The sequence below is a fragment of the Mauremys mutica genome, chromosome 1 (assembly GCF_020497125.1).
Source record: "Mauremys mutica isolate MM-2020 ecotype Southern chromosome 1, ASM2049712v1, whole genome shotgun sequence".
NCBI lineage: Eukaryota > Metazoa > Chordata > Testudines > Geoemydidae > Mauremys > Mauremys mutica.
Genome location: NC_059072.1, coordinates 131,444,680 through 131,457,714, shown reverse-complemented (window position 1 = coordinate 131,457,714; position 13,035 = coordinate 131,444,680). Strand labels below are relative to the sequence as shown.

Below are 13,035 nucleotides of genomic sequence, written 5' to 3'. Positions count from 1 at the left end.
GGGTTGGACCTGCTGCCTCTGCCACAGGAGTACCTAATTGGCCTTCCACTAGGCCGCAGCCTGGGGGGTTTCCAGGCTGGAGTGCCCCAGCTCCCTTGGCCTTCCCCCAGCCCTGCCCCACTCCAGGGACCTTCTCTCATCTCCCTGCAGCCAGGTTCCTCCCTCTCAAATTAGAGAGAGTCTTTGCTAGCTTCTGGCTCACTGGCCTTTTATAGGGCCAGGTGTGGCCTGATTGGGGTGTGGCTGCAGCTGTGGCTGTTTCCGCAATCAGCCGAGGCTTGCTGCTTTCCTAGCAGCATCCCTCTCACAGTCTCAGCCCTCTCCCAGGGCTGATTTCAAGCCCTTCCAGGCAGGAGCGGGGTGACCACCCCTCTACAGAGAGATTAGATTTTCTAAAGGCAAATGCAGTACCTGTCTTTGAGGAGTAATAGGGATTGCCGGACATCATGGTGGAGAAACCTGTTGAGGTTCCTGCCTATTAATGTGGCACAAGCGAGCATAACTCTAAGGGGATGATAAAAAGAAAAAAAATGGCTGAATTTAAAAAAAAATACCCTAGTGGTGAGACCTATTAGACTGTGGATTTGGACAGGTCACTAGAAAGTAAACTTGAAGGACAATCTTGCAGTAGCAGATGGATAGACCAGATGATTCCTTTCCTTCTCTGGCTACTTAGATTCAGTGATAGGATTTCAACACAGTAGTTGCTATAAGCAATGGCTAAGAGTGTGTGTAGAAGAGAAATAAAGAGATCATGATAAAAACAAACCAAACCAAACTAATGAGAAATATTTTAATTTGAATTATTTATTTAAAATTATTCATACATTTCTTCAACATAGGGTTGCCAACTTTCTAATCACACAAAACCGAACACTCTTGCACCTCCCCTTCTCTGAGGCCCCATCCCGCTCACTCCATCGCTCACACATTTGCACCGAGCTGGGGAGGATTCCTTTTCGACCAGGTGCTCCAGTTGAAAACCAGACACCTGGCAACCCTCCTTGAGTTGCAAAAGTTCCCAGTTCAAAATTCATGTTCTGGTTGGTTATTTAAGTTGCATAGTATTGTCTCTACTTGCTGATTGGATGATTTATGTAACTAAAAACATGCAAAAAAGTGAGAATTGTGACTTTTACAGTTGAATGTTCAATTCAGGTTTTGCTTTTGGAAAATATAGGGGTTAAAAGTTTACTTTTTGCAAGTGTTCATGCTAGTAAAGTTTTTTGGTACTGAATGTTCTCAGAAAACAAACATTTGAGAGTCACAAATAAGTAAAAATGTAATGTGCTTAAGAGTATGAACAAATACTTGTACAATTTATTTAACTATTTGATATATTGATATACTATACGGTTAAATACAGAGTAGTATACAGTATTGAAATTTTATGGGTCCACACACACAAGGTACCGAATAGCTTTAATTCCCAGGCACATCTCTGGGAAGAGAAGTTGCTCAGCATCCTGAAGGATGATCATGCACCTGTTTTTGTGGGTTTTTAAATTACAGTATATAAATGCATCCTGAAGGTTGTGTGCAGATTAAAAATAGTTTGTACAGATATTTAAGTTTTTGATTTTATTTCACATTTTTCTTTCAGGGGAATCCGGTTTCTCCAGATACTTCGCATGCTTCATGTAGATCGGCAGGGTGGCACTTGGAGACTCTTAGGATCAGTTGTTTTCATACATCGTCAGGTACTGGATATATTAAAATTCTTAACACATGGCCTATGAAACTTATTAATCTCTTGGACTTCAAATCATGATCTGGTTTAAAATGAACAATGATTGTTGCAAGATAGAATGAATCACTTTCAAAGACAATCACGTTTCTTTTTATTTTTAAAATAGGAACACAATTAGGCTGAATGTTTCTTTCAATTGGCTAGTAGGCACCAGCAGTGGTATTTTCTGGAAATTAGCATTATAGCTGTGAATAATGTTTCTCTGTGAAGTTTGATGGAACTATTCAAGCATAATTTATTAAACACAGTTACATGGTTTGTCTTGCATATAAAAATGCTGTCAGCTGTATTTGCAGGAAATGTCTTCTAATCCAGGTTATTTTGGCAAAAAAAGAAAAACCAGTGGAAACATTTTAAGTAAACACATCAACCATTTTAACCATTCCTTTTTATTTAGCTACTTAAATATTGGGGTTTCTAATTTGTGCTATAAATAAAAATATTAAATATAGTATTATAACATGCAGGAAACACTATTTTATTTAAGGATATAGGCTGTGAAATAGAGGTAAATATTTCTATAAATAGCAGCCTGTTTTTGTTAAAGCTTTTACATTTTACCATTACCTCTCCTGTTCAGAAGTACTTAAGCTTAAATAATCACTTTTCACATAGACTTTTGCACAGACTTTGACAAATGAATGATTGAAGGGCCCTTTTTTAAGGGTCACTTTTGAATAGTTTTTGGTGAAAACGGGTGCTTGAGGTTAACCATATCAACATAATATTATTGTCATCCTTTCTTACTCATCCTGTCATATTATAATGACTTGTTCCACACTACAGATTTCTTCACCTTTATAGCCAGTTATTTCTCCTCCTATGACAGTCCTTCCTTCACACTCCTTCATATAAATCTGTTCTCCAATTAGTGTAAACAATTATGAACTTCCATCACAGGTGCCACCTGCATTTACTTCAGCAGATCATTGTTATGTTACAGATGACTGGGTGCTGCTTAAAGCAAAACACTGAAAATCTATCATATAGATATTCTTGTGCTATTAACATTTCTCCTGTACCGCAGGTAACTTCAGCTCCAACAGGCCGAACTCCATTGAAAAACATTGAATTCCTGTTTAAAAAAAATCCCAAAACAAACAGCAAAAATCCCTCAACACAAATCCACTTCATTCCTATATGACAGGCGTAATTTTAATGGCCCATGTCAGTGTAAGCTTCATTGTTTATCTCTACACTGCATGGCTATCCATATAATACTGGACTAGAGTACTAAAGTATTTTCTTCGCATTCATGAGGCTTACTGTGGGGGTTTTCTGGGGGCAAATAAAAAAATACCATGGAGAAGATAAGCCTGTGAACCAAATGAATTTGAAGTTCTATTACTCCAGAGAAGTGATTATAATGATCTATAAACAGTCTTCATATCTGTGGTGCTTGACCAAGGAGATCATCCACTGACACATGAGCAGTTCAAAATCAAAACTATTCTTTATTGACATTGGATAAATGTAGCTGAAACTGCAGTGAACAGAAGGGAAAACAGAACTTTTATTCCCCTCCAGTTTGCAATAGAAATTTGCGTTTTAAAGAAAAAAGGGTCTCAGTTTCTTTTTTTTTTTTTGAAGCCAGCGTACAAAGCAGACTTTTATTTGTTCTTGTTGTTGATGAATTGGGTACTTTTTTCAATATAAAATAGGATCCTAAATCCCTGAAAAGTGCAAAAAAGTACATTATTTGGGTCCCATGGAAAATAGATTCGCTTGGATCTGTCTGTGCCCAGAAAAGCTTACTAAAGATTGAACCATGTGTGTCTTAGTTTTACATATAGCTGTATTAGCTCACTGAAACCCGATTTGGCCAGGGCACTCAGCTATTTTCAGCAGGTTGAGCTTATACTAGTGTTTCTTGCCAAAGGCAACAGAACATGAGTCAATATCACATATGGTGATGGAAAAACTTGGAAAAAATCATGCAGCTCACTGAAAAACTATTGAGTTAACTTATCAAGCTCCAGTTTATGAGTCTCTAATCTCAGAGGTTCACTTATCCCTCATCTTGGTTTGTGAGCTGCCATAATGTTTCTAATAGAAGGTTAATTGATGATTCTGAGTATTATTATTTGGAATAATTTGTCATAATTAAAAATGTGTCCAGGTTTAAAATAACGTATTGACTTAAGCTCCTCAATATGGATCTATCATGTTACCCTATATGCAAGTGTGATTTTGGCTTTCTTTGCACACCACCCCCCACTAAAAAATATGTAAGTCATAACTGCAAAGTATAGAATGTTGGACTTCTGTGGGGGAGAAAAGGAAAAGAAATTTTGTTTGTGACCCTGATGAATAGCATCTCAGTATGTTATCTGTCCTAATCAAAAGCATGAGAGTAAGCTTTGCTGTGTGGTAAGTGCAAGGACTGCAAGACCTGGACTCTTGAGTTGTGTATCTGGCTCTTTTTTTGACTTTCTTATATTGGGCAAGTTATTTAACTTCTGTCTGTTAAGTGTCAGAGGGGTAGCCGTGTTAGTCTGGATCTGTCTGTTACTTCAGCTATAAAATAAAGATAATAATCTGAGCCTTGATTTCTGCAAAACATTCAGGGAACTTCAGATGTTAGATGCTATATTAATGCAAGCCATCAAATCCTGTTTCTTTATATCTACTTTAGTTCACTTTTGTTGACATCTTTATATCCTATCTTCATAGGTGGCGAGTTATATGGGCCCGTGGTGCCTGTTCCCCACCAATATTCAGGAATGTGATGGTGCCCGACTCCAGCAATGTTTGGGCTTATATTTTCAGAGCCATCCCATCCAGGGGGATGCGGGGTCCAGGAGGACCTGGAAGGTTAGCGGGGGGCCTGGCACCAGCAGCAGCAAGTGACCCGGCCCCAGCCCTCCTTGCCCCTTTCCGCCCCTGCTCTGCCCCAACCCTGACTCTTCCCGCACCTTCCCCCAAGCCTCCCCCACCAGCTCTTTTGAGCTTCCACCCCCTTCCCCAAGCGATGCTGGGAGCCAGCAGAGCAGGGTGGGCTAGGGCTGGGTTCCCCCCTGCTGCTTGCACCAGGCCCCCCGCTAACCCTGCAGGCTGCCCAGGACCCCGTGTGCCCCTGAAGCACGGGGCCCCCCAAAGCCTGGGGTCCGGAGCACTTGCCCCAGTCTGTCCCATGTATGGGATGGCTCAGCTTGGACCTGTTTTGGGCACCACCAAAAATTATACAAACCTGGCGCTCATGCCTATTTTACACATAACTTCTTAGTATAGCACTGCTGGAACAATTATTTTTTAATATTTATATATACACACTTGCTATTGCAATATTTGTTTTTAAACATGTATGTATGTATTCAGAGTGGCCAGTAGAGATGATCAGAGGAAGTGATGTTTGCATCCAGACTGAGTTTTGACAAGGGTTCAGGCTTTGATGAATAGGGCAACGGTTTAGAGATGCTGATGCTGAAATATCCTCAGAAGTTCTGGTAACATTTCTGTGGCAGTGAGAGTCTGAGATCTTGCCCAACTCCACTAAAGATCATATTGGTCTGCCTGATTTTTAAAGCCAATACTTCACAAAGAAAATCTCTCCGACTATTGTCTGGTCTCTGACCTCCATTCTAAGGCAAAATCAGTGAGAAAGTAGTAGATTCTGTGTTCCAGTGACTTGTGACATCTACCAATAGCTTGGATGTTTTGTAGTTGGGCTTTGGTTCGAAGCAAGACCCAGACAGCTTTAGTGGCACTAATACGGTACCTTCATTAAGTGGGAAGTGATATCATCTCCTGGGGATGAAAGCATAGGAACTTCACGCTTAGTTGGTGTCTAGAACATCCGTCTCCATTGGCTTTCTTGACCTTTATAGCCTACTGAATTCAGGCTTTCCAAGTGTTAAATGGACATCCACAAATAGAGGCAGCTCAAGACTATCTGCTGCCCTAGGCAAAATGTCAGTGTGCCACCCCTCTCTTTATAAGCCTAGAATGGCAGATTTGACCCAGATGTCAAATTTGTGTGACTGGAATTGCAACCTGGTGCATGGGGTCACAGTGCCACTCAGATTTGGCCAGAACACCCCTCCATCATGATAGAGGGGCAGCTGGGCCAAATCTGCTGTCCTGGGAAGCTGCCTAGTTTGTCCATAGCTAGAGTAACCCATGCCTACAAACTAAACAATATCTTAGCATAATCAATGGATGATCGCTGCTGAAAGAGGAAGGACTTGGACAAGATACCACAGAAAGCTGCCAAAACCAAGAGAAAACAATGCGAGCTGCAAATATAAAAGGAACTCTTAACAGAGTTCAAAGCAATAAGATCAGACATACCAAGTGTATTAACTGTTGTACAAAAAGAGGCAGCAGAGTTGGTGGAGGAGAGGTTGACCACAATGGAACAACGAACTAGTGAAGATTCAGCTCTGACTTCCTCGCTCAACCAATGCATCAGGCAACTAGAGCTGAGAAAAGGACCTAGAGGTGAAACTGGATGCTACTAAAAACTGAAACTAGAGAGGGAACAATCAGAACTAATGGATTACTTGAAAATTTATTGAGAAGGGAACCCGCTTTGTTTTGTGCAAAGGTTGATTAAGTACACTGAATCTGGATTATCTCAGTGAAGTTTCAGTGGACAGGTATGTAGAGTCTTGACTCCTGATGCTACAAGTAGCAGTTGTCTCAGGGAGCGTTCCTGGCTTCACCATTTCCACCAGAGAGATGCTGTAATGAAAAAATGAAGAGAGCTGAAAGAAATTACAGGGTAGGGTAATAAAACCCAGATATTCCAGGAACTCTTCTCCCAGGACATTTAGCTTTGGATGCTAGTGTAAGATGTGACAGAAGAATGGTGGGAGAGAAACATCTATTTTAAATAGAGGGGTTCTTTGTTAGACTGGTGTTTTATTTTTAAAAAAACATTCTTGCAATATTTGGGACACAAAATAAAGGAGAAGAATTCTCTGGAGCTCAGAATGGTGACTAGAAGAAAACAATAAAGAATCGGGGAAAGATACAGATGAGGCATGTAGTAAATGTTACTATTCAGTCTTCCTGCAGGTGGCAAAGCTTAAATAAAAAGTATTACAAAAAACAAAACAGGAATTAACCCCCAGTCTCTCAGGCAACACAAAGTAAATGTGGATAAAGTCTCAGATCTCTTTTAAAACGTTAACTAAAAAATTTTTTAGGTGGAAGGCAATTATGTGCATCCTTGGAAAATCCTTGTGTGGGTGAATAAATAGTCTGAAAAATATATTTAGAGCTAAGCATTATATATGTGCTTGTGGGTAACTTAAATTAGTTTAATTTCTTTCAAGTTGGTTACTCCTAAGTGATTCGTGTATGTCTAAGTCTATAATGATATGACATTGCAGTTATAAACAGAGTATTCAAGGAAAGTTTTAGGTATTTTATAATGTAGATTTCATTAGACTACTAACATCTATTTGTGGATGTCCATTTAGCCATCGTCTCTTTTCCAAGATACAATAAATACCAAGATGATGATATAGTTGTAAATCCAAACTGTAGAACAAGTCAAATATTATGTTTATGTAGGAAGCTTGATCAATGCTGAAGGTTGTGTCAAAGATGAGGTTTAAAGGAGAAGTGCTTTAGCAACAGGTGCTGCACAGTTGATGAAATTATGGACTAATAAAAACATTACATTTGGTACCAAAGTGAAAATGTATCAAATAATTGTTCTACTCTATGGTCTGGAAGCAGGTGCATTAAATGAAACAGACACCAGAAGGCAGGAGGCAGTAGTGATGGGTTCTTTGGAAGATGGCAGATGTAAAGAGTCATGACTTAAGATAAATCAAGTTAGAAGGAGAGTAGGACAAGAAATCAGGGTACAGGATTGGCTGCAATAGGAAAAAGATTACAATGGTGGGGACACTGTAGAACATAGACATGATAGGATGTCAAAGAGACTAACACAAATGCAACCAAGGTAAGTCAGGCCTAGACGCCGACTACAGAGTAAATGGTGGAACATAGTATGCAGGGACATGAATGGATGAACAGGCCATGCACAGAAATGAATGGTGATGCTGTGCTCCCCATATCTGTTAATATGCTGAGGGATGTGAAGAAGAAACAAATTTACTGTAAATAAATCACATACTCTAAGAGTGTATGGTAGGATTTACCTTCAGTTTTAAAAGGCATATCATCAAAGTTGGCCAATGACATTGCAAAGTCTTACGTCTATTTTTACCTGTCCAAATCTACTGTCAGGGACCATTTGGCCTTCAATGACTTAGTCTTGACGCAAATAAAAAGCTATTCACTGATTCATCTATTTTTTTATGGAAGCACATTTTGCATTCTAAACATGCTGATTGTGTCTTTTTAACATTGCCATTGCACAGCACTGCCATGATAGTGCCTTTCAGAAAAATATGCTAGTATGTAAAACCAAACAAAGTTATTGGTTTCAAACTGGAAAGTACGTAACTTAAGCCTTACATACTATTTCCTTTCTTTTGTGATAGGAACTCATAACCACTCTGTACATTGGATTCTTGGGACTGATCTTCTCATCCTATTTTGTCTATCTTGCTGAGAAGGATGCAGTGGATGAAGATGGAAGAACAGGTTTCTCCAGCTATGCTGATGCCCTGTGGTGGGGTGTGGTAAGTCATCTATAGCAAAGTGCCTAGTCTTTGTCCACCGTCATGCAAGATACACCATTGACGTTAATAGGGTTTTTTTTTTTCCGGAGTAAGGATTTATTGATTTTCAAAATCAGGCCTTCGATTTGTAAATGGCAATCTAAAAGGAAAATTTTACTTTTTTTTTTTTAAAGTAGATTTAATAGAACTAAAATATGTCAGTACTAAAGTATATTATGAAGGCAAAGTAGTGACTCCATTGGTAAAGTTTGCATTGCATTTTGTACTTAAAGTAGGAATTAAATCCTTATTTTAAAGAGTGAGAAATTAATCTTGAAATTTTACATGCTCTTTTGAGCCCAATTTAATTTTCAGTGATTTTTCTAAAAAGACTAGACGTGATAAATCGATCCCCGCTGGATCGATCGCTGCCTGCCGATCCGGCTGGTAGTGAAGACATACCCTCTGATACACCACCTGTGCTCCTGAGGCCGCTTTCCCCACTGGCAAATCTCATGTGGCTCATGACCTGGGAGTGTCAGTGTGACAAACCAGAGGAGGTTGACAAATCAGGTCTGGTGATAGGGAGGGGAATGACATACCTGGAGGATATTTATGATGAGGAGATATTAGTGGGGGCAGACTTAAAGCCACTAGCTCCCAAATATCCACAGTACTGCCCCACTTGCCCATTCAACCCTTACACATCCCTTAACTGCCTATTCTCCCTTCGTCCCAAACCGGGGTGTAAAGCAAAACCTTAATTCCTACCTCATACTACCCATTGACAAGTATACAGTGCATATATTTAACAGATGTTACATTTGCTGTATTTGTTGTAGTGCTAATAAGGGAATGTTGTGTATTTCGTACTGTTTCTTCATATGTGCAAGCGAGTTCATAGCAGAGGTGTGCAGCATGTCTGTAAGACTACCAAATATGATTGGTGAGTGCTAAGGTATGCTACAGAAGGTTCTCTCTTGCTTATGTGGGTGGGTTTTGCACTTACGAAACCTTTTGCTGGCTTTGACGTGTGTGTGTGTGAGAGTGTGTGTGTGAGAATGTGAGTGTGAGAGAGAGAGAGAAAAAATGTAGTCTGGTTTAATCCAAGACCAAAGGGATAAGCAGTTCAAGTCTTTGTAAAGAAAAGATGGAAAACTTCCTTAAGTGACAAAGTAATATTTTACCTGCATCTAAATAATCCTTTAAATAAAGACTGGTAAGAGTTTGTGGGATGGAAAAAAAAAGGGCCTTGAAAGTCCTAATACATAAACATTTATAATATTTATGTTAGAAGGGTGACGTATAAACCTTTACTAAAATTATTTTTTATAAAAGTTTGGCATACACTTTTTTAAATGGCTCAGTTAAAAAATGTTGTAAATCTTTAATTCCAGTGATTTGGTTATCATGTATTAAACTAATTTATAGGGTACACAAAGCATCCAATAAATTGATCCAAAAAAATGAAAAAGCCTGACCAAAAAAAGCCCCACCCTGAAATGACCGGACAGAACTAAATAGTCTGGCAGGGAAACCAGTGGCCCACAAAATCAATCATTTGTTGAATCCCTTTTATCACGTTAGACATACATGATAAAAAGTTTAGCAGGAACTTAACCTTTGTGCATCTGGGCATAAAACAAGCTCTAAGCTTAGGAAGAAACTTTCCACAAGAACAGATTGCTGAAAAAATATGGAATAAAAACCAAAAGAGTAAAGGCTAAACAAATCTGTGCCTTTTTAGACTTACATCACAAAAAGCCATGCCTATGCTGAGGAAACTTTAACAGTAATCAATTCCTACTTGTTCTACCACCAGTTCAGTTGAACTAGTTTTCAAAACAGTGGGGACATGGCTGCTCAGCTAGTTTTTACCACCATTTCATCTAAATATGATGAAAAGTAAATGTAATCAAAATGGTATTAGAAGAGGGTCTAGCTGTCGGAGTCTCAACATTAGGGCTCTCACCAGAGCTAGCATAGTTCCTCTGATCTCCTGGGAAGCTTGTAAATTCCCCCAGTGGTCAAAAGAGGTTAGTGGCAATGTGTGTATGTGTGTGTATCTCTCTCTTTAATAAATTGGGATGACTGTTCAATGTAATTGTTAAAGGATGTCGATCTGTGTTCTTGTGAATTTTGTAGTATTTAGCTATGGTTTAATCAGGTTTCCTGTCACTGTGGTATATAAACACCTTCCGTGAGAAGTAAACACAAAAACATCCCTCTCTTTTAGCTGCTGGCAGGAACATGCTTAAAGAATTAAATCCAATTTTCTAACACGAGAAACTATTTTGGAATCTAAGGGCTAGATGCTGCAGGCCTGACACAGTAAAGGTGCAGAATCAGGGCTTAAAACAGTTAAGATCTCTTCAGATGAGCATTTTTGCAAATATTCTTGATTATAAGTTAATAAAAGAAAACTGGGAGAATTTTCAACAGAAATGAATAAGTTCAAAATGTAGGCTAATTGGTGCTTGCTTTAAACACTTTCCATTGTTTAAGATAGGAACATTTAGAATTCAACCTAATTTTAAAGTGTTTATGTATTGCACAAAGTGCTCAGGGATTTTTCTGTAAAATTCTACTTGAGTTGTGTAATGGGTAGATAAAATCAGCTTTGTCTTTATCTGTGTGAGGCACATGAAGGAAGAACACTGTTTAAATTGTTTAAACTTTCCAGACGTGTAGGCCTCTGCAGCATTAGTGAGTCACGGTGCAGGTGCAGTTCACAGCTGGGACCAGTGACACAGGGCAAAGTGAATCACTTAGTTTCTTTTTCTTTTAGAACCTCCTATAACACAAAAACACAGATGTGGAGTTATTAGGGAGTGAAATTTGATTTCACTTTTGCTTTTCAAAACTAATCCAAGATTTAAAAAATCTTGGTAGCAGCGTTTGAAAGTTTTTTTGTGTATCTGCTAAAACCGCAGAGTCTATTATGTGTGATATTTTGCTTACTGTAGAAAGTGCAAGCTTGCTGAATTTGATACAAAAGTCCTAAAGGGTTTAAACATGAGGAAAAAGGAAAATAAAACAAAAATAAAAGGAATTTGGAATTAAATGTTAACCAGGTTCACTCGCTCTAGCTGAATGCAAGGCTGTTTCATCTACTTTTGACAGGCATGGCAGATTTAATTGCAGAGTTCTATCGAAGACTTGTAGCTTCTTATGTGAACCATTTTCAGCACTATTACCTTGTTAACATATATGGAAAGACGTTTCCTAAGGGATTATCAGTCTGGCAAAATTATTAATCCTGCTTGTTTTAAGTTATTTTTGAATCCTCTTTTGGGGGCAGAAGTTGTTGACATCTCATTTCCATTCCTATCTCTTGAGACCCCACCTTAGTGTCCTTTGATGAGAACAGGGCTAATTTATGTCTTGTAGAATTTGAGTCAAATAATTGATTGTTTACATCAGGATACTCTGCTTGTAATACCAATTTCTGAGCTATTTCACCAAATCTCCAATATCAAGTACCCATGTCCCAGCCAGAGCAATGTCCCTTTATTTTTAATGTTTGGTCATAAAGCCCTGATCTTGAAAGAGCTTTAAGCATGTGAATAGTCCTACTGCTGTCAGTGAAACTACTCTTGAAGTATGCATGTGTATGTGTTTGTAGGATCAGAGGCTAAGTTAGCTAGAGCATGTGCAGAAGATATGAGTGGACGTGTGATGTAGTGAATCTGGTTTAGGCAACAAGCTTATTTTTTCAATAGCTAATTATTAAATATATGCTGAGCGGTTCACTGGCATCTACTAGAAATACATTCAAAATAATTCTGGACAGGATTAAGAAAGCTGGAGAATTTACATTATCTATAATCCATTCTGCATACTTACAAGTATTAATTAGATTAGCAAGAAAGAATTCTCTTAAAGTGGCAATAGAGAAACTTCCTGAGATGTGTCCAGACACCTGCAGAAAACTGTCCGCCAAATGTCTGCTGCAGGGATGGAAAAGCATCTCTTCCTTTTTCTGTGGTTATGGCTTTTCATGCTGTCTCCCACAGTAATGTTAGAGTAGTTCAGCCTTATGGCAGTTGGTTTTTAATTCCTGAGTGCTGGAGAACTCAGCAAAACAAGGAGCCTTTCATAGGAAAATGAAGGGGAGAAGAAAAAGCAAGACATTAAAGGATTATCTGGGTGCACTGAGAAGCTGAATGGTCATTAAGGAATCATTGCTTTAATTTCCTCCGCTCCCCAGGTCTGATCGTTTTGGAAGTTAACATGTGGTGTTGGTGATTATCATTATTATTTCTTTGTTTTGGGGTAGTAAGCAATAGCCCTAATCATTATTAGGGCCCCGTTATGCTAGGGGCTGTACTGACTCATGGGAAGATGTGGTCCTGGCTGAGGTGAGCATACAGTTGAAAGTTGCCGGAAAATAAAGATGCTAAAGTATTGAGTTTGCTAAACAACTGGCATTTTGTTCGGAATGAGGAGCCAAGAGTCTATAAAGTAAATGTGAGTCTAGTTTTCAGGCTTGAAAGTCTTAGTTCAATAGTATTTTCAGCCCTTTTTTAAAAAAAAATCCTCCTTCCTAGCTCATTACAGTGCTTCCCTGAGAGATTACTCTAAAGCAGTGGTTCCCAAACATGTTCCGTCACTTGTGCAAGGAAAGCCCCTGGCGGGCCGGGCCAGTTGGTTTACCTGCCGCGTCCACATGTTCGGCTGATCGCGGCTCCCAGTGGCTGCAGT

The 13,035-nt window shown here is 39.1% G+C and overlaps 1 protein-coding gene across 1 annotated transcript in view; it reads left to right on the top strand.

The window, feature by feature from the left end:
• Positions 1 to 13,035, top strand: part of LOC123354280 (potassium voltage-gated channel subfamily KQT member 1-like) — an 824,442-nt gene that overhangs the window by 146,386 nt on the left and 665,021 nt on the right. Inside the window, exons 10-11 of the mRNA XM_044996134.1 lie at positions 1,604 to 1,700; positions 8,212 to 8,352. Coding sequence (XP_044852069.1) covers positions 1,604 to 1,700; positions 8,212 to 8,352 — 238 coding nt within the window. The remainder of the gene's footprint in view (positions 1 to 1,603; positions 1,701 to 8,211; positions 8,353 to 13,035) is intronic.